Raw genomic sequence first — 21,219 nt, 5'->3', positions numbered from 1 at the left:
AGTTGAATTTTCAGGCTTGCATTAGCTAGTTCTTGTAGAAACGACCGCATGTAGTGCTCCTGTCATTACGAATAATTTATGTGTGTAAAAGTATTATCGTGACTTCACATTCTTCACTTGAAGACTATCAAAGTTTTATAGATATGCTAATTCTATATGTCAAGGAAATGCTAAATACAAATGAGAGGACGTAATTTCGGAGAGTTTTGATCAAATGGGTGAGTAACAAATGTAAAAGCAGCTGTCCATTTACTGAAATTCACTGTTTTTAATTAAAAATTTTTCTTGCATGGTAGCAACAGTTGCTAGTAGCATAACTAATTATTTGCCAACGAATAAGACTCGTTCAATTTTATCAACATTCCTTCTATCTTAGCAACCTGCATTGTTTGAATGCGACTCTACGTCTGCTATGATAAGGAGTTTCACAAATTCTAAAAGCAATCACATTGAAACAGATAGCATCACTTTTCTCAAGACTTTTTACGGTATATTGATAAATTTCTGATTTGAACAAGTTCTTCACTCCTCTCGACACAGGTACGTCTGATTTAAACGAATTTTGCCATATATAAGTAGAAACGTTTGTTCAAAGAACAAATTTTTTTAATTGTTTGGTTTCTGATGTCTGATAAAATGACTAACAAAGCGTTGAAAAATATACTGGCGATATTTGCCAAAGTAATTCTTGTTGCTCTTATGATAGCTACTAAGTTCGTCTATTGTCACAGGATAAGATTCGTACCGTTTTAAATGTCACTATTTTCAGACATGGGATTTCTAGAGAAAAACTGCAGTGATGTGAGTCATAACAGGTCCCTGTTAGTGTTATATATTTTCTTTTAACCGAAACTTGTACTTAACCCTCTAAGGGCCATATGTTTTGAAATGCATCATAATGTAACTACTCCATGCGGTCTGCGTTAAAGAACTCGAGATTGACAAACTTTTAGGCGGACACACATAATGTGTGAAGCATCGTGTTGTGACTCTTTTGGGGTCAGATGTTTTTTCAATTAAGTTTCGTTTCGTAGTTATTGCTCGCGCAAGCAATGGCCACTAACAGGTTGAATTGTTCGCCATGGCGGTTGCTAAATGAAAAATGCAGACATGCGAACAAATAGTGAAAAGGGAAGCTGTAAAGCAGCACATTTGTTTTGATGTAAAGGAAGTTTCTTGTTTGATTCATTTTTAACTTTTACTTCGTTCCCCATTCGCTGATATATGTGCTTTAATTCCCCTAGTTATTACTGTATTGTAAGTCTACATTATTTAATCAATCTTAGCACAAATCTTCAAATAAAACACTCAAGTCATTATAACAAAAAACAATAAAAATGGCTGGCAGAAGTTTTAACTAAGTAAAGGAACGACTACATAAAGAAATTTCAGCCAGAGCCCGTTATAGTATCCTATCAAAACAGCGTACGCGATTACATGAGAACAATTTATGTATTGCGTCAGATGCATCGCTAGATCCGTTACTGGTATCCATCACGTTGTAGTTAGGACAGATTATAGCAAGTTCTTTTTTTAAGTCGATGACCCTTTTCTCCCTAGGTTCCCGCTTGGTCAATTTCTCGGAAAATTCTATATGTCAAGAAAATGTTAAATGCAAATGAGAGGACATAATTTCGGAGAGTTTAGATGAAATGGGTGAACTAAAAATGTAAAAACAGCTGTCCATTTACTGAAATCAACTGTTTTTAATTAAAAATTTTTCTTGCGTGGTAGCAACAGTTGCTAGTAGCATAACAAATTACTTGCCAACCAATAAGATTCGTTCAATTTCATCAACATTCCTTCTATCTAAATATAAAGCCGTCAATGTGTCCGTGAAAATGCATAGCCATACGGCTTCAGCTTATCGTATAAGGTGTATTTAAGGCTTGGATTTAAATACTTTCTTCTTATTAGTCTGTTTGCTCGTCGAGGTATCGTTGCTTCAAGGTCGATTTCTTTGAGCATAGTTTGAATAGCCAAGTAACGTCCTAGCACGTTATACTTACATTGCAAAAGCCTCCAAATAGTTCTATATCCAAGCATAATACCGCATTTATTGTGTTGTCGTAAAATATATTGTCTGATACGATCTTCATTAACAACATTCCTGCGTCAACGCAACACGTACAGTTTCAACTTATTTAAAAGAGCACTACTTGAATTAGAAATACTATGAACTTTATGGAGTAAACTCAAAATAGTTTATTTCTGGTTGCGTTCGTGTTTTTCTGTTTGTGTTGTGCTTCTGTGCATGCATAAAATAACCTTTTGTAAGGTTAAGTAATGGAAGCTGCTGTTTCTATGCAGTAAACGACCGTAGCATGTTGAAATTTAGCAAATATGGAAGGACGTTTGAAAACGTGTGACTCTATCGTTAGAGATTATACTTTAAATTGGTATTGGTGAAACATAGTGTGTCTTTGTCGTAGACTCGTAGTGCAACACTTTGTTACTAACCAATGCTAACTCAGGGTTACGTATTCGCAACAATGTGATGGATGTTAGTAACGTTAGTAACGTCAAGTTATGAAAAAGTAACAAATGTTTAATTTATGCACGCCACATGATCAATTACAAACATGTATTGAATGAGTTAGTGGTCAAGAACTACTTGTATAAGAGTTTGTATGCACTTCGTTTACCAGAAGTAGTCTTTACTTGAAGGGGTAAAATGACCACGACAAACAACTTGGTATATGTGACAATTCTTCAATCCGTGACGAAAATCCTAAAATCGACACCTCACTAAAATTGCAATTCTAACTTTTAAAAACAAAATGAAATAACTTTTGTAAAGTTCTTGACATGTTTAGAAGGTTCACTTTAGTGGTGGTCATGAGAGGAAAAACTTTGCATAACATCAATATTTACTGAGAAAATTACTATGTACCATCTCTGGTCAAATGTAAAGTTTGCATAAATTAACTAATATTCTTGGCAGAAATTGAATTTTCATATTTTCAAAGAAAAAATCAGATGAGATGAAAAAGAATATTTAACCACAGTATAGAGAACATACAGTAGAGCCACTCCATTGAATTCTTTCGTGCCACGCATATCTTATTACGCATGTGATTACCATATGGTAGCCTGTAAATTGCATTTTGTGACCAATAGGATTGACGATATGGAAAACGGCAGCCATTAAACTAAGAGCCTGATCACATGAACACGGTAACAGGGATTCTACGAGGCGTAAAATGATTTTAAGTCATTGAAATGAGTTAAAGTTTTAAGCGCAAAATTTACAACCTTTTCTTAAGCGTCATAAGTCATTTTAGTCGTAATTTTCAAATCAAGTCAAATTATTTGTCTTCATTTTAAAGGTTTTGTGAACTTTCAAAGTCATAGTACAGAGAAATTGCTTAAATAAGATTTTTGTTGTGAAGTATTTAATCTTTTCCATTTGCCAAAATGTTTTAACGCTTTGCTAATCCCGGCTACCGGGCTTGTGAATAGCCCCTAATTAAATATACAGCAGCCAGTTGTACAGCAAAGTGACTCTACTGTATATTCCTATACTGTGATTTAACTCACTCTAAGCATTCATTATATGAAATCGTAACTGCGCTCTGTGGGGGTTTTTTCCTTTACTGGTACCACTAATCTTTTAAATTTGCCTATTGAGACTCAACTACAATGTGTTTCTCATCGTTACTACACATCTGCGATAAGCATTATCTTATTTTCATTACATTCTTTACTCTCGTGTCTGCAGTGTTTTTTTATCATAAGTAATTATGATTCCGTGTAGTTGGAGTTTGAAAATTATTCATAATTTGCAATGGCTTATTAAAGAACAAAGGTTTTTCATAATATGAATGACTTATGCAATAATCTATTTAAAAAAAATGATACAACTGACGCGATCTACATGATACCATGTAAAGACTGTTCAAAGCAATACATAGGACAAACATCAAAGAACATCGAAACAAGACTCACAGGACACAAAAACGCCATAAAAAGACGAGATCCGAACTCACTACCGGCAGAACATACCCACGGAAACAACCACACGTTCGACTGGACAGAAACTAAAGTACTCGGACGCGCACAGACAAACACGCACGCGAATTTAAAGAAGCTTGGTACAGTAAAGACAACGACACAATAAATAGACATATCGACATACCCATCATATACTCAAAACTAAATTTATATTAAATCTCTCATCTGTTTGTTGAGTATGTGACATGTAAAGAACTAAAGCAAGCATAATTTTGTTCACATGGTCGTCTTACTTTTAAACGAAGGTAATTTCAGAAAATTAAACGATATTTTAGAATTACACTACAGACATAACAAATTAGCTAAAGCAGCATCTCGATAAAGTATGACTAAACATGCATGAGAAATCATATCTAAATTCATATACCAACTTTCTAACTATTGACAATAAGCTGCATGGTAAAGGAAAGCAAAACCTGTTCAAAGGTATGGGAGAGGTGAAATAGCATACTTGTCTATGGAAAAAATGGGAATCTGTAAAAATTTATGTAAGAGGTATAGCATGTCCAATCATGCATCACCTCCCTTTTTTGCCGACGCCACTTTTGACTAAACTCTGTGTGTCTAGAAAAATGTTGATAGTTGTATACAACATACCATTTTTTTTACATGTATGGATTTTCGATAAATGAAGGGAAAAATCCATTCACAGTTTCGAAAATCGTGTCTTAATCATTGGCATTCAAATCCTGTCTTAGATAAGTGACTCTATTCCTGAAATAAAACTTGTGAAATTTTATAAGATTTAACAGTAGTCCTTTGGAATTTTACTAATCTCAATGTTATTATGTACTCTGCACGAGGTTCTTATTTATGTATTTTTATTTCAATAACAATTGTTTTTAGTCAGTGATGTATACTCAGTTATATAACTAGAATGTTCTACATAGACGTCATTAATGTGTTTTAATACTGTTTTTTGAAGGAGATCCTGAATCACTCTTCATCTTCGTTCGTTATTCAAATGTGTTTATGTGACAAAACTCACAAGACTAAAAGATTGATGTTACAATAAGGTATCAACTCTTATCACCATTTTTAATCTGATATGTATGTGGTCGCGTTCTTTATATTAAATCTCTCATCCGTTTGTTGAGTATGTGACATGTAAAGAACTAAAGCAAGCATAATTTTGTTCACACAGTCGTCTGACTTCTAAAACGGAAGTAATTTTAGAAAAATTAAGCTATATTTTAGAACTACACTACAGACATAACAAATTAGCTAAAGCAGCATCTCGATAAAGTATGACTAAACATGCATGAGAAATCATATCTAAATTTATATACCAACTTTCTAACTATTGACAATAAGCTGCATGGTAAAGGAAAGCAAAACTGTTATAAAAATGGGAATCTGTGAAATGTAAAATACACCTGTGGAAAAATGTGTGAATGTTGAAACAACAAAAGAAAGATTTGAAAATAAGCAAATGTTAAACAAATGTATTTACACAGATGAATCTATTTTAAATTCATGCAACACAGTGAGCTTTTAAAATTATAATTTGATTTTGTTTATCTAGCAGTGTTAAGGTTTAATTTTATTGCATCCTTTACTGTTGTATCTACAATGTCTTTATTGATCATAAGCAATTAAAATTGCGTGCAGTTGATGTTTGCCATTTATTCATAATTTACAATGGTTTTTTTAATAACAAAGGTTTTTTATAATAGGAACTGACTTATGCAAGAATATACATGTATGGAATTTTTTATTAATGAAGGGAAAAATCCATTCACAGTTTCGAAAATCGTGTCTTAATCATTGGCATTAAAATCCTGTCTTAGATAGGCGATTCTCTACTCCTGAGTTAAAACTTGTGAAACTTTATAAGATTTATAAGCAGTCCTTTGGAATTTGACTAATCTCAATGTTATTATGTACTCTGCATGAGGTTCTTATTTATGTATTTTTATTTCTATATCAATTGTTTTTAGTCTGTGATGTATACTCAGTTATATAACTAGAATGTTCTACATAGACGTCATTAATGTGTTTTAATACTGTTTGTTGAAGGAGATCCTGACTCACTCTTCATCTTCGTTCGTTATTCAAATGTGTTTATGTGACAAAACTTACAAGGATAAAAGATTGATGTTACAATAAGGTATCAACTCTCTTTACCATTTTTAATCTGATATGTATGTGGTCGCGTACTTTATATTAAATCTCTCATCCGCTTGTTGAGTATGTGACATGTGAAAAACTAAAGCAAGCATAATTTTGTTCACACGGTGTCTTACTTCTAAAACGGAAGTAATTTTAGAAAAATTAAGCGATATTTTAGAACTACATTACCGACATAACAAATTAGCTAAAGCGGCATCTCGATAAAGTATGACTAAACATGCATGAGAAATCATATCTAAATTTATATACCAACTTTCTAAGTATGGACAATAAGCTGCATGGTAAAGGAAAGCAAAGCCTGTTCAAACGTATGGGAGAGGTGAAATAGCATACTTGTCTATGAAAAAATGGCAATCTGGGAAAATTGATGTAGGGAGGATAGCATGTCCAATAATGCATCACCTCCCTTTTTTGCTAACGCCGCTTTTGATTAATCGCTGTGTGTCTAACAAAATGTTGTTAATTGCATTGAGCAAACAATTTATTTTAAAAGTAAGAACATTTGTAAAATAAGCAAATGTTAAACATAGGAAAAATAAATTTACACACACAGGAAGAACGCAACTAAATCCATTTTTGTGACATGTTGATTTATGCAACACAGTGTGCTTTTAAAATTATACTTTTAATCATGTTTCTTTAATAGTTTTAAGGTTTACCTTTATTGCAATCTTTACTGTTGTATCTGCAGTGTCTTTATTGGTCAGTAATTATAATTGCGTGCAGTTGATTATTGCCATGTTTTCATAATTTACAATGGTTTATTCAATAATAAAGGATTTTTATAATAAGAACTGATTTATTCAAGAATATACAAGTACGGAATTTTTGATTAATGAAGGAAAAAAATCCATTCACAGTTTCGAAAATCGTGTCTTAATCATTGACATTCAAATCCTGTCTTAGATAGGTGATTCTCTATTCCTGAGTTAAAACTTCTGAAACTTTATAAGATTTAGCAGCAGTCCTTTGGAATTTGACTAATCTCAATATTATTATGTACTCCGCATGAGGTCTTATTTATGTATTTTATTTCTATAACAATTGTTTTTAGTCAGTGATGTATGCTCAGTTATATAATTAGAATCTTGTAAAAAGACGTCATTAATGTGCTTTAATACTGTTTATTGAAGTAGATCCTGACTCATTTTTCATCTTCGCTCGTTATTTTAATGTGTTCATGTAACAAAACTCAGATGGATAAAAAATTAATGTTACAATAAGGCATTAACGATGATCGCCATTTTTAATCTGATATGTATGTGGTCGTGTTGTTTATATTAAATCTCTCTTCCGTTTGTTGAGTATGTGACATGTAAAGAACTAAAGAAAGCATAATTTTGTTCGCACCGTCGTCTTACTTCTAAAACGAAAGTAATTTTAGAAAAATTAAGCTATATTTTAGAATTACACTACAGACATAACAAATTAGCTAAAGCAGCATCTCGATAAAGTATGACTAAACATGCATGTTAAATCATATCTAAATTGATATACCAAATTTCTAACTATTGACAATAAGCTGCATGGTATCGGAAAGCAAAACACGTTCAAAGGTATGGGAGAGGTGAAATAGCGTACTTGTCTATGGAAAATATGGAAATCTGTGAAAATTTATATAGGAGGGATAACATGTCCAATGATGCATCACTTCCCTTTTTGCCGACGCCACTTTTGACTAATCGCTGTGTGTCTAACAAAGTGTTGTTAATTGTATTGAGCAAACCATTCATTTTAAAAGTAAGAACATTTGTAAAATAAGCAAATGTTGAACACAGGAAGAATGTATTTATACAGAGAAAAAACTCGAGCGAATCTATTTTTGTGAAATTATGATTCATGCAAAACAGTTTGCTTTTAAATTTATACTTTTAATCATGTTTGTTTAACAGTTTTAAGTTTTACTTTCATTGCATCATTTACTGTTGTATCTACAGTGTCTTTATTGATCATAAGTAATTATAATTGCGTGTAGTTGATGTTTGCCATGTATTTTTAATTTACAAAGGTTTCTTCAATAACAAAGGTTTTTTATAATAAGAACTGACTATTTAAGAATATACATGTATGGAATTTTTGATTAATGAAGGAAAAAATCCATTCACAGTTTCGAAATTCGTGTCTTAATCATTGGAATTCAAATCCTGTCTTAGATAGGGGATTTGCTATTCCTGAGTTAAAACTTGTGAAACTTTTTAAGATTTAGCAGTAGTCCTTTGGAATTTGACTTATCTCAATGTTATTATGTACTCTTCATGAAGTTCTTATTTATGTATTTATATTTCAATAACAATTGTTTTTAGTCAGTGCTGTATACTTAGTTATGTAACTAGAATGTTCTACATAGACGTCATTAATGTGTTTTAAAACTGCTTGTTGAAGGAGATCCTGACTCTTTATCTTCGTTTGTTATTTAAATGTGTTAATGTAACAAAACTCATATGGATATAAAGTTGATGCTCATTAATGAATGAATTATGATCACCATTTTTTAACTGATATGTATGTAGTCGCGTTTTTTATATTAAATTTCCCATCTTTTGTCAGGTACGTAACATGTAAAGAACTAAAGCAAGCATAATTTTGTCCACACGATCGTCGTATATGAAGTCTTATTTCTAAAACAAAGTAATTTTACGTAAGTTAACCGAGATTTTGTATTTACATTTCTAACTTAACAATTTTTATACTGAAGCATTGCGTAGTATGAAGTATGACTATGAAGAATTTAGTAAATTGTACGAGACTTACCTGAAGTTGAACGATATGCAGGAAGGCAGTAATATGATGGTTGGGCGTGTAATCTCTGCTCTGTAGATGCTGATAGAATCCCAATCGGACTTTAACTTCAGGTAAGCTCGTTCAATTTCCTAATTCTATTAGCATCTACCGCAGAAATCCCACGAGACTTGAAAGTCATGTGGACACACTTCATGCCTACACGCAAATACGACATTAAGTTATAAACTTATTTTAATTAGAGATTTGTCAAACATACCCAGAAATAGTAACAAATATGAATTTAAAGTATTTCCTTCTCTTGCACTATACATGCAAGTATATGTGTTCTGAGCTCCATGCCAAGTTTAACAAAAGAGAATTCTCATCCAATATCTTTCGTATTGGGACGCTGAAAGAATGGCACTCCTAAACTCTGCATCGCGACGCTGAGACACAACGTTCTTATTGTAAAACCGATGAAAAACGCAATCAGTCTTCCATCCTGCACCTTTCAGTATAGAGTTTATCAAAACATCACATTGCTTCCCTTTACAGGTGGCTGCGGCTCGTCTACTATGTGGTTTGAACGTTTCTATATCAATTCTTGCAGCTTGCATGACAATCTTTATCCAACGAGATATAGTTGACTTTGATACTTTATGAAAAGGTCGAATTGTGCTAAGAAGTAGTTGATTTTCCTGACCCCACATAGGAGCAGTGCGTTTAATATATTCTTCCATCACTGAGGCAACACATAGTCGGTGATCGGCAGGGATTTTGATATCACTAAAGTAGGTTGAATGCGTGTTGGTCCAGAGTCTTTGACAAGTTGGTCGATATAGAAGGTGTATGAGTCCTCTTCCTTCTTTACAGTTAAGAGTTTCATGAGGTGGATTGATTAGGCACGCTGCCCTGTGACTAATGCACAGAGCATTACCAACTTATGAGTTAGCTGTTGTAGGGTTAAGTCTTCTACTGCGGGATATGTCTTTAAATACTCTAATACAATGGAGGCGTCCCAGGTCACTTGATATCTTGGTAGTGCTGGTCTAGAATGGAACACTTCCTACATAAATCTCTGAACCATATGATGTGTACCAATTCCCTTTAGTAATAACGAATAAAGATAATATACTTCGAGCAGTGTTTATGCAACTGTAACTCATCCCTTGGTCAAATAGATTCTGTAAAAAACTCTAGAACTATCGGTAATGTTGGATGAAGGGGATCTGCATTCCGTTTATTAACATAGAGTTGCCACTTGTTAAGGCACACCTGATATTTTTCTGTGTTCCTGGCCGCCAGGAATTAAGTATTTTTGCTTGAGCCTGTGGTGAAATTCTCTTACTTGAAAGTGATCTCCGGATAAGAGACAAGCTATCAGTCTAAGTCTCCCTTTGAGTAGATGTTCTTTTGTTTGATTGGATGGTAAGCTCACGTTGCTTTTGTTTTGGGGTAGGAGAATGGGTTGATGAATCATTAATCTTTCCAGGATCGGATACCAGGATTGAGTTGGCCAATTCGGTACGATGAGAATTGTCCGTGCTTGGGCCATTTCTACTTTATGTAAAACTTTTGATATAACACTAAAAGGTGAAAAAGCATAATGAAACAATTTACTCCAATCAATGCAAAATGCGTCAATAGCTCGCGCCTGTGGATCTGGGTGCCACGAGACATAGGGTTTAAGTTGATAGTTTAGTCTAGAAGCAAACATGTCAACTTCTGGGGTCCCAAAATATGCTGTTATTTCAGGAAAATATGCAGTATCAAGCTTCCATTCTTTGGAATCATTAAATGTTCTGTAAGCTTTGTCCGCCACTACATAAAGTTTCCCAGGGATATAGCTGACAGTTTACTACATGTCCCTGGTTCTTCACCACGCCAATACTTCCCTTCAATTTTATTGCAAGGGGGAGAGTGACAGCCCCCCATGTGGTTAATATATGCAAGGGCAGTGGTATTGTCAGTCATTACTTTAATGTGGGTGTGGGCTAGATCTCTACAGAGAGATTATAGCCCAAACAGTATTGCTTTAAGTTTGAGGCAGTTAATGTGCGAGTCTTTTGCGGCGATTGACCATACGCCTCCGGTGGAATATTTGCTAATACTTACGCCTTATCCCTTGGTAGAGGCGTCCGTATACAATACGTGGTCAATCTTGCCATGTTTCAGATGTTTTTTGGACTCATATGCATTATTAATCCACCAAGATACGTCCTCCAGCGCCGAAGGAGAGAGTTTCAATGTCAAATCAAAGTTACCCCTATTACACTTAAGGGCTGTTGTTTTGTCCCTATCGAGATCACGATAAAACAGTGGGCCATATTCAACGCCAGGGAAACAAGCTACCATCATACCAATTAGCTTGGTCACTTCCCGTATGCTAGGAGAATCAGATTTTAGCACCCCCCTGGCAACCTCGCATAATTTGTTGTGTTTCTCTATGGATATAGAGATAGTCATATCTATTGAATTTAACACAAACCCTAAATGTTGTAAAATCTGTGTGGGTTCTTTAACAGATTTATCTTTATGGGGTAGAAATCCTAACTTCTGAAACAAATGTAGAGTGTCATGTACGTTTTGCTCGCATTCTGACTAGGAGTAGCTCACTAAAAAAGAGTCATCAATGTAACGGCTAGAAATGTGCCCAAGCTCCTTCAGCTTAGAATATACAGGCTTGAGTATCTTTGTAAATAAACGTGGAGCGGAAGATAATCCTTGAGCAAGGCATGTGAATTGGTACAGATTACTTTTCCACATAAATTTTAAGTATTTTTGATGCTCCATGTGTATTGGTATTGAGTAATAGGCATCTCTAAGGTCAACGGATGCCATGTAGCACCCAGGTCGCATGAGCTGAGTACAAATATGGATAGATTCCATTTTAAAGTGGTGATATGTTACAAATGTGTTGAGCTCTTTTAGTTTTAATATCATTCTAAAAGATCCATCTTTCTTTGCTCTCAGAAGGATATTGGAGATAAACTCGCCCTGTTCATGCATGCTTGTAAGAATGATACCTTTCTATAGAAATTATGTAATTTGACGATCAACATTTTGGACTTCCGAAGGAGGCATTTTTATAGAGTTGGGTTGTTTCAGCTGGACTGGGTCTATAAGAAAATCAATCTTGTATCCGCTTACAGCTGATAAAATGGAAGAATCGTGAGTTAGCTCCCTCCACTTCCCAATAAATTGTTGTATCCGGCCTGCAACTATACTACAATCATTGTCTCCCCCCAGATATGATAGAAGTACTACACCCGCGTTTACTAAATCTTACATGGTCGAGAATAGGAGTCACTGCTTCTTAGTGTTTTTCCCCTGTCTCGACTTTCCTCTTGGGTTGGTTTTGATAATAGTTGCGTCGTTGCGGTCGGCTTTGCAAATGACAGCCCCGATGGTTAAATACATTATCTAACCACAGAAAAAGAGTTTGCCGCGCAAACTCAGTGGTTGTGTAAGTGTTTTGTCCTGTATTGTTTTCTACATTTTTTTTGTCGTTCTACACAGCAGGATGGCAAATTATTTTATGGATTATTTGTATATCACCAAACACGCCATCAGTAATGGCGGTGAGCAAGGTAGAGAATGACCAATGTGTGCATGCGTAGTATCTCTCGTGGGATCTCTGCGGTAGATGCTAATAGAATCAATGTTTATTTCCATTCTTTATGAAAATCGTTTGAATGATTCTATTAGTGATTTTTAAAGCTATATTTAATACCACGACTGGAAAGTAGGTTTCATTTTTTGTTTCAAATCATTTACTATAAAAATTGCGGCTTGACATTAACAGAAGCCACGTCATAATGTGACATTTCTTTCTAAATAAATTAAACTTAAGTAAACAGTACAATGTACAAATGTAAGGTAAGGATAAGGTTCCAGGGGTCAAAATGAACTCATGATAACGCATATATTTCATCATTAATCATTATTTTTTAATATAATTACACTTTGATAAACAATGCAATGTATAAATGTAAAGTAAAGATTATGTTCAAGTGGTCAAAATGAACGTCAGATAACGTACATATTTCATCATCATTCATTGTTTTTTAATATAATAACACTTTAGTAAACAATACAATGTATAAATGTAAAGTAAAGATTAGGTTCAAGTGATGAAAATGAACGTCAGATAACGTACATGTTTCATCATCATTCAATTTGCACGTAATTTATTCTTAGATGAACTTTGATTTAGCATGTACACTGAGAAACTGAAATCAAGATACTTGTTTTGTTTTCCAACGTGTCTAACTGTTTTAGTTACTTGAATTAAATCGGGTAACAACACAAAGTCGAGATATTTCACTGACTGTCAGGCCAGCCCCGCAGTGAGGTGATAGGCAAGGGAGCGTTTTGCCTTGGGCCAGTAATATAATAGGGGCCGGCGCCTCCCCATTTGGACACATGAAAATTGCAAAATTAAAGTTTATAGAAAAAGTAATGAATGATTTGTGTATTATTTGTACTTTTCTTACGTTATCTCATCATGCAGAAGACATTCATCAATTGTTAAGTTTTTAAAATTTCTCGTAGCAAACGAAATCACGCTATAAGTGTTATGAATATGAGCAGGCATGTGGCTAGGATGTAAAATTTTGGGGAGCAGCAACCTTTTTTGGGGGGGGGGGAGGGAGCAATTGTAGACGTCAAGTTATACTGTATTATAACAATAATATAATTTATTACTAGTTAGGTCTTGTGGTTAGCCGCTGTGCATGCGCGGCTAACCACTATGCCAAACTGAAAAAGTGTCTGAGTGAGGCAGTGAGGCAGGCAGTGTTTGTTTGTAGTGATATCCTCGGCTGTGTCATCGGTGATAGTCTCATATGTGAACGATCACGAATAGAATTGTTTTAAGTAAAGTCAATACAATGTTATTTCCATAATTTCGTAAAAGCACTATTGATAATGTGCATTTAATATAAACGACAAGTTGCAGCTGAAAATATCATTAATTTACACGCTTTACTGGTGATTACAGAGGTCAAATTTATCTCGTTTGGACAAAAAATACAAGGAACTTGATACTCTGTGCAATCCGTACTTGTATTTTGTTCTGTATTTTATTCATATGTCGCGTTGTTCATCTCTCGCCCTGTGTTCTGTGTTTTGGTGAGGAAAATGTAAAGCAGATAGGAGATAGTTTTCTTTATTTTCATTTCAATTAGTAATGACGACGATTTGGATTTAACAGATTGTCAAAAATGACGAAGAGTTTAATTATATGATTAGAGTCAAGCTATGGTCCTATGGGGGACTACTGCAGCTTAGCGGACACATTGGATGCTGACCCAAATCCTACCCTATAATCCCAAGAAAAAACGAGCCCGCAGTGAAAAAACAAGCGCTTCCGGTGTCCGCTAAACTGCAGTCTAGCAAAAATATAAATTGGAACAGAATTATCAGCAATATAGTCCTATCAAGATGTTAATAAGCAAACATTCATACAACATAGCAAACCAGTTTCATATATCCTGTTAAAAGAACGACGTATCTCTTCACCACACGATTGTTAGACAAATAAGATATATTATTTATTAACTAGGAGTTACTATTGCAAGGTAAGTTCTGCCTCTTCCACAAAGTAGCGAAAATATTATCATTTTAAGTGTTTTTTCATTGTATCAAGTCTACTATTTTAATGCCTTGATGTAAGATCAAATACTGGGTCATGGCACTTGGCAAAGAACACAATTTTTATCGAGAGAAAGAAATAAATCGCACAAGTCTTTATAAATGAGTTGCAATGCTATTTTTAATTTATCCTTTTAACTTTTGTGAACATTTTGTACATTTTAAATTATACCTTTTTTCACAAATTCATTCCTCATTTCTAGAATAAGAAATGGCTTCGCCACCTAAAAAATTAAAGATTGAGGAAAATGGATCTCGTTTGAGTAAACTCATAATCAATAAAGGAACCCAAGCCTTAAAAACAACATTGCAATCTTTATTAAAGCCATCAAGTTTAGCTGGTAAACTTAAAGATCCCTCTACAAAGAAGACACTAACATCTTTGAAATTTAAAGTCATCAAGAAGGAGCAATGGGATCTTCTTTACCCGTCAATTGGTGACCCTGACATTGAAAACTTTGACATCACATTATTAACTGTCTTATTGCGAAATATATGTGGTCTAAAAGCTCCACATGGTGGATGGGATAATCTTCCTTCCTCTTCAGAAACCTCAATCTCAGATAATATTGCAAGAATAAAGTTTTATCGAAACAAAGTGTACGGTCACATAACTACAACTAGTGTAAATGACAGTAAGTTTGAGAAGTTGTGGCAGGAAATTTCAAAAGCATTGGTTGGTTTGGGTATTCAACAAACTGAAATAGATGAAGTAATGATAGCTCCCCTCACTACCGATGAGGCATATTATATTGAAATGTTAAAAGAATGGTATAAAACAGAGGAGAAGTTAATCGATGTCGCTGAAGAAATCAAAAAAGATGTGAAAGTAAATAAAAGAAATGTTGTAGAGATTAAACAAGAGATGGCAACAAAATTTACAAACATAAATGATGATGTAAAGAAAACAAAAGCTGATGTATCACGAGTAAAAAAAATGTTACAGGACAAAACATATTCAGATGTTGAAAAGCTTGGAAAGTGTAACTTCAACGGTCTTATAAAAGATCTTAACAAAAAATACTTACCTGGCACTAGGCAATGGTTATTTAAAAAACTCGACAGTTGGTTTAACAATAGAACTGAAGATGCTTATAATGTCACGATTTTAATTGCTGGTCCTGGAGTTGGTAAAAGTGTGTTTGCAGCTGAGGTGTGTCGACGATATGCTGAAAAGAAGAAACTTGCTGCTTGTCATTTCTGCAGATATAATAGATCAGATTATAGAAATCCTCGAATGTTGATAGAATCATTGGCTAGTAGCATGTGTGATACAATATCAGATTTCAAATCTAGACTAAATAAAGAATTACAGAGAAACCATTCCAAAAAATCAATCGCCGATGCATTCCTTGTTTTATTAAATAATCCATTGCATTCATTTAAAGATCATGAACCAATGCTTTTGGTCATTGATGCATTAGATGAAAGCCAAGTTAAAGGCAAAAGTGAATGGTTGGAATTGATTGCAGAAGAGTTTGGCCGACTGCCTAAATGGATTAAAATCTTCATCACCAGTCGTCCAGAACTTCCTGTTCAAAAGAAGTTGAAAGACATGAATCCTGTGGAAATTACAACTCGTCCTCGTGATGAAAACAACGAAGAAGACCTGCACAAGTATTTGAGACATCAGTTGAATGATCGGGTGCAAAAAGATCACTACCTTCTTCAGTCATTAGTTAAAAAATGTGAGGGATCGTTTCTTTATGCTTATCATGCACAACTGAGCTTGAAAGAAGAAAAAATTGAACTTACAGACGAGAATATTGAACAATTGGTCCCTAGTGGGTTAAACGGTGTTTACACAAAGCAATTCAAAAGAGTAAAAAAATTGTTAACGAAGAAAAGTAGCAGAAATTCTGTTATCACAGAAACTACTTTCATCCAATTTCGTGAATTGTTGGCTGCCTGTCGGGAGTTTTTGCCATTAACTTTACTGCTTAGCTGTTTAGGTTTTTCTGGTGACATCAAGTTTGAAGTCCGCAGTAAAATCATTGAACTGTTATCTCAAATTTTGCCAGTTTACGATAATTGTTTAACCGTGTATCACAAATCTCTAATTGATTGGTTGAAATCAGATGGTTACGAAGAGCATGAGTTTACAGTTAATCCAGTAAATGGTCATATGCTCTTATGGCATGCTTGTGAGAAAGTGTTTGAGCAAATCTTGTCGATGAACATTTTTGAAGATCAGATGAACACTGCTATGATTAATTATGCTTTGAAGAATGGAATCTATCATATGTCAAAATGTGGCGAAAACGTTGACGAAAACTGGTTAGTAAATGTCAAAGTGGTTTATGCGATTTTAATGTGTGCGGGAAACGATAACTTGTCTGCCATTTGGGTCGAATTGTTTGAAATCCTTAACGCACTTCAAATTTTTGCGAGAATAGATGGATTTGATGAACAACTATTTCACTTGTGTAGGGCAAAACAATATGAGTCAGTATTGTCAATGACTGGCCTAGCTTATTTACAATGTATTGCAAACACAATTGATAGCAAAAACAAAAAAAGATTATTGGCAAGGGATTTATTGAAGCAAGGAAAGTTTGTTTGGTTTGAGGATTTAGACTCATTATATCTAATAAACAGTCATCATTTGACTGTCACCTTGCGCGCTAACGTTACATCTCTTTGTTTGTCGTCCAATGAAGAACTTCTTGCTGTCGGATTTGAAAATGGTCAAATATCTATTTTTAAGCTTCCATCATTCGAACAACGACGCACTCTAGGCACTGCACTTAAAGATCCAAGGATGGTAAAGTGGGATGATGTAGAAGAATTTGTGTCCATTTATGACAAATATGACGAAGCACACACAAAGGAATTTAGTTTTCCACGTGGAAACATCTGTTGGTGCTCCTTTTCACCTACCGGAAATAGACTGGTAACTAGTGATGGATCTACTGAAGTAAAGTTGTGGGACGTTAACAATGGACGTTTGTTATCATGTTTACAGTCAGATGATGTCGTTAATCGTTGCTCTTTCTTAGATTCTGGTTTGTTTATTACAGCAGAATATGTAAAATATGAGGAATATGAGGATATTTACTTCCACGCATTTATAAAAGTGTTCACTGCATGGAATTCATTAACCTTGGAAAGAATCGACCGACGCTGCGTTGTTGATTACCAAAAATTACAATGCACCGATAAATATTCAGAGCTCTTTGTTGAAGTCATCAATAAGACTTCCTATGTTTTTCAATTCCCAAAGGCAATCGACATTTTTTCTGTTGAAGCATACTATCCAGTAACGTTAATCTCAAATATATCACACCATTATCGTGATTGTACTATTTATCATACTAACAAGGTTGTAAAGCTTTCTGAAATCACTCAGTTGACAAAATACAGCGATCAAGGAGAAATCGAGTTTTGTTTACCAAATGTTTGGTGTCCATGTGTTTATAGGACTTTTGAAAAAGTCCATCCAATCTCGTTTAAGGAATTTTACGTTGTGCCGTATTTTTCCAAGCTTAAAATTTTCAGAACTCATCCCCTATGGAGACCTTCTTTTATCTTTGAGAAATTTAGAATTGAATGTTGTTGTTTTTCACCGGATGGATCTTATTTTGCTGCTTTCGCTGTTGGTGACCACGTCAACATTCATATTTGGAGCATTGAACGCTGCACTATTATTCAAACTGTACCAATGCAACTGGAGTATGCAATTGGATGTTGGTGGTCAGATGGTTTACTGTGGATATGGGATGGTTCTGATCATCTTACGAAGATATCAACTTCGTCTGAAAATTTTGTAGATTCCACGCAGACAAAGCGGATAAGCATTGGATTTGAACCTAAAGAAATCTTAACATTTGGTGATGTCTCAGTTTGTATTCACGAAGAAAGGTTTGTTCAAGTTGTTAGAATTACCAAGGGTAAGATACAATACAACAAAAGACTTCCTGTCGATTGTTCAAAAGTTAAAGCAGCAGCTGTATCACCTGATAATTCTGTTATTTTAACTGTAAACAAAACAGAATACACATTATGGAAATGGAGAAATAACAACAATGTACTTTACTTGAAACCTCGGCATACTGCAAAAATACCCATAACGTCTTTTATTGAAAAATTTGCTCAGGAACAGATAACTGAAACTCGTCTTAAATTCCGTTGCTCTGTAAGTGATAGTAACCAAGCGGTCATTGCATTCACTTTGGAAGACGACAATTACAACCAGAGCACTGCCGTTTATGTAATTAATGTGCATAAAAACAATGACGTGAGTACGATTTTGCATGTCGGATATTTTTTTTGGTCAAGCACAATCATACATAAATCATATTTCATTGGTGAATCTTATGGCTTTTTGGTTGCTGTAGATTTAAACAGTGGTAAACAATGCGCTACATTAAGCGGAACATATCATTTAAGTTCTATTACATTTATGCATTCCAAAACAGATACTATAGCTTACACTTCAGGTGAGGGATATGGAGTTAAATTTTTAAAACTCAATGTACCTGAATGAATCCACTAACTCAACCTTTTTTAGTTATATTAACCTGTTGTATTTACAAACATTACATATCACATAAAACGAACATAAAAAGTTCTTTATATCACAAAAGGACAGTTATTTATGGTATCAACAACGAACTCAAAAATATTGTAGAAAAAATTGTCCATATCCTTTGTTTTAACCCAGGAAAAACTGTCCGTTTTTAATTATAAAAAAATATCACGGACAGAGAGAGAGATTAGTTTCTTGTAATGTCAAGTAAAGATCTTTTTCATCCTATGATTCCCGTCAACTTTCAAATTTATATTTGGAGAATTCAACACTGTAACATTGTCAAAGTTGTGATGAAATTGAGAATATCACACGAAGATGTTGATTTTCGTAAGGATGGTGGCTTGTTTTACATGTGAAAATTACCAAAAGTGAGAAACCTTTGATCTCTGAACGGACTTTATGTCGATGGTTTACTTTTTAATACAAATGTATGGTCAGATAATTTGGTTATTTTTATTATATATTAAACGTTCACTACATAGAAAGGAAAGAATGTCGACAACTCATTCATTGTGAGTCATGATGTAGATGAAGATTATTTTGTTTAAATTATAGAGTGACTTTCTTCAAACATTCTTTCAAAAACTGTAAATAAAATTTACCTTACGCATGTCAATATTGTAGAAACAAGTTTTGTATGATGTTAAAATTTCACATTTATAAAACACTATCATGATATCATGTCATGTCATTGGGTTTTATGGTCATTTATTGAAAAATGTGAGCGATCATTTTTGTACGTTTATTATGTACATATGACCTTAAAGACAGGCGCGGATCCAGCTCCTTAGCTGACCGATGCATTGCGAGCGCCGAAGGCGCGATAGGGGTCTGGGGCATGCTCCCCAGAAAATTTTTGAATTTTCACTATCCGAGAAGCATTTTCCAGCGATTGTATTATATTACATATGAATACAAGTATAAGTGCTGCATAAGTAATATGACATCGTGTATATTTTATGATGATTGTTCGTCGTTATCTACACGACTACACTCTGAGTCTGAAATGAGTACACTATTTACATTTAAAACATGCAAGCATAAAGGTAAATTTACTTACTTTAAAGCTCTTAGTTCTCCACTTTGCCAATGAGCTGTCAAGTGCTTAGGTATTAACATTTCACTTGACATATCTCTCCCATTTTTACCCTTTGAAAAGGGATTCCAAGAAGAGGATTTTGAAATAAAAGTAGCAGCTCTCGTTTCATAGGTTCGACGCACTCCATTAATATCAAATGACTTCTCTTCTCGAAGCAGAGTACACAGATCGTGTTTGATATTCTCGACAGCCATGACTTCGATCGATGATTGCGAGTTATATCAAGTGATCAAACAACAATGCATCCAACTTTGAAGTTCAAAGTTGAATGCATCGGTGCCATGTGCCCACAATCACAAAATTATGGAAAATGCATCGCTCAGCGGCAAAATCTACCGTGACGTGAGGCCCTAAAACAATGGTTTTGCTGATGTCACAGTAGATTTCACGCGGAAAAGGACTCGGGACCGATGCATCGACCGATGCATCGCAAATCTACTGTGACGTAGCGATGCCTCTTCCATCTACCGTGACGTGCTGGCAGAATACTATTAAATTACTTACTAATTATGTATTCACGACAAAATTTCGCTAAATTTTATCGACTTTTCTTTCGCTATTTGTGTCATGGAATACGACAAAATTATCGGAGAACACAAATGTTATTTCTAGAACAAATTTTAGCTTAAAACTGCTAAATCTATAAGTTAACTAAACAATATATCACTGTCAAATGTGCGTTTTAAATAATTCGAAAATAATATTTGCTATTTATTTCATTAAAATGCAAACTCGCAGATTTTGATATCTAAATATTTTGACCGATGCATTCGCATCGGTTGAATCGGTCTAGATCCGCCCCTGCTTAAAGACAGAAAATGTTTTATACTGTCAGCAATTCCCGTATGTAAAACATCTTGATGACGTTATGGAGTTCATTGATACTTCCTTATAGTCACGTGATTAAATGGATGGAACATAGAAAGATGGCGGAATTCCAGTGGAATAGTAATTCATAGAGATGCCTTAGTAAGGTTTTATTTTATTCCTAAATCGTTCAGTCATGCAGAAAAACGTGAAAACAAAGAACGTGTTCCTATCTGGTGCTTTGCAAAGAATTCTACTC

The 21,219-nt window shown here is 34.4% G+C and overlaps 1 protein-coding gene across 5 annotated transcripts; it reads left to right on the top strand.

Moving 5' to 3' along the window:
• Positions 1–147: 147 nt before the first annotated feature.
• LOC124450947 lies at positions 148–19,183 on the top strand. 5 transcript variants are annotated; one of them, XR_006950272.1, is made up of 4 exons: positions 148–218; positions 377–540; positions 4,940–5,030; positions 7,281–7,391. XR_006950272.1 is itself a non-coding variant. In XM_047001595.1 (4 exons), exon 4 carries the CDS (start codon positions 14,735–14,737, stop codon positions 19,007–19,009), a length of 4,275 nt encoding a protein of 1,424 aa, XP_046857551.1. In that variant the 5' UTR covers positions 148–218; positions 377–540; positions 4,940–5,030; positions 14,727–14,734; the 3' UTR covers positions 19,010–19,183. The 5 variants fall into 5 exon arrangements, 4 of the variants coding, with proteins under 4 accessions (XP_046857551.1, XP_046857552.1, XP_046857553.1 ...); XM_047001595.1 differs by lacking the exon at positions 7,281–7,391 and adding an exon at positions 14,727–19,183; XM_047001596.1 differs by lacking the exons at positions 148–218; positions 377–540; positions 4,940–5,030; positions 7,281–7,391 and adding exons at positions 6,093–6,124; positions 14,727–19,183.
• The last annotated feature ends 2,036 nt before the right edge of the window (positions 19,184–21,219 follow it).

This window comes from Xenia sp. Carnegie-2017, unplaced genomic scaffold (genome assembly GCF_021976095.1).
Source record: "Xenia sp. Carnegie-2017 unplaced genomic scaffold, XeniaSp_v1 HiC_scaffold_24, whole genome shotgun sequence".
NCBI classification, from domain to species: domain Eukaryota; kingdom Metazoa; phylum Cnidaria; class Anthozoa; order Malacalcyonacea; family Xeniidae; genus Xenia; species Xenia sp. Carnegie-2017.
The sequence above is the reverse complement of the archived record's forward strand: the minus strand, read 5'-3'. Positions and strand labels throughout refer to the sequence as shown.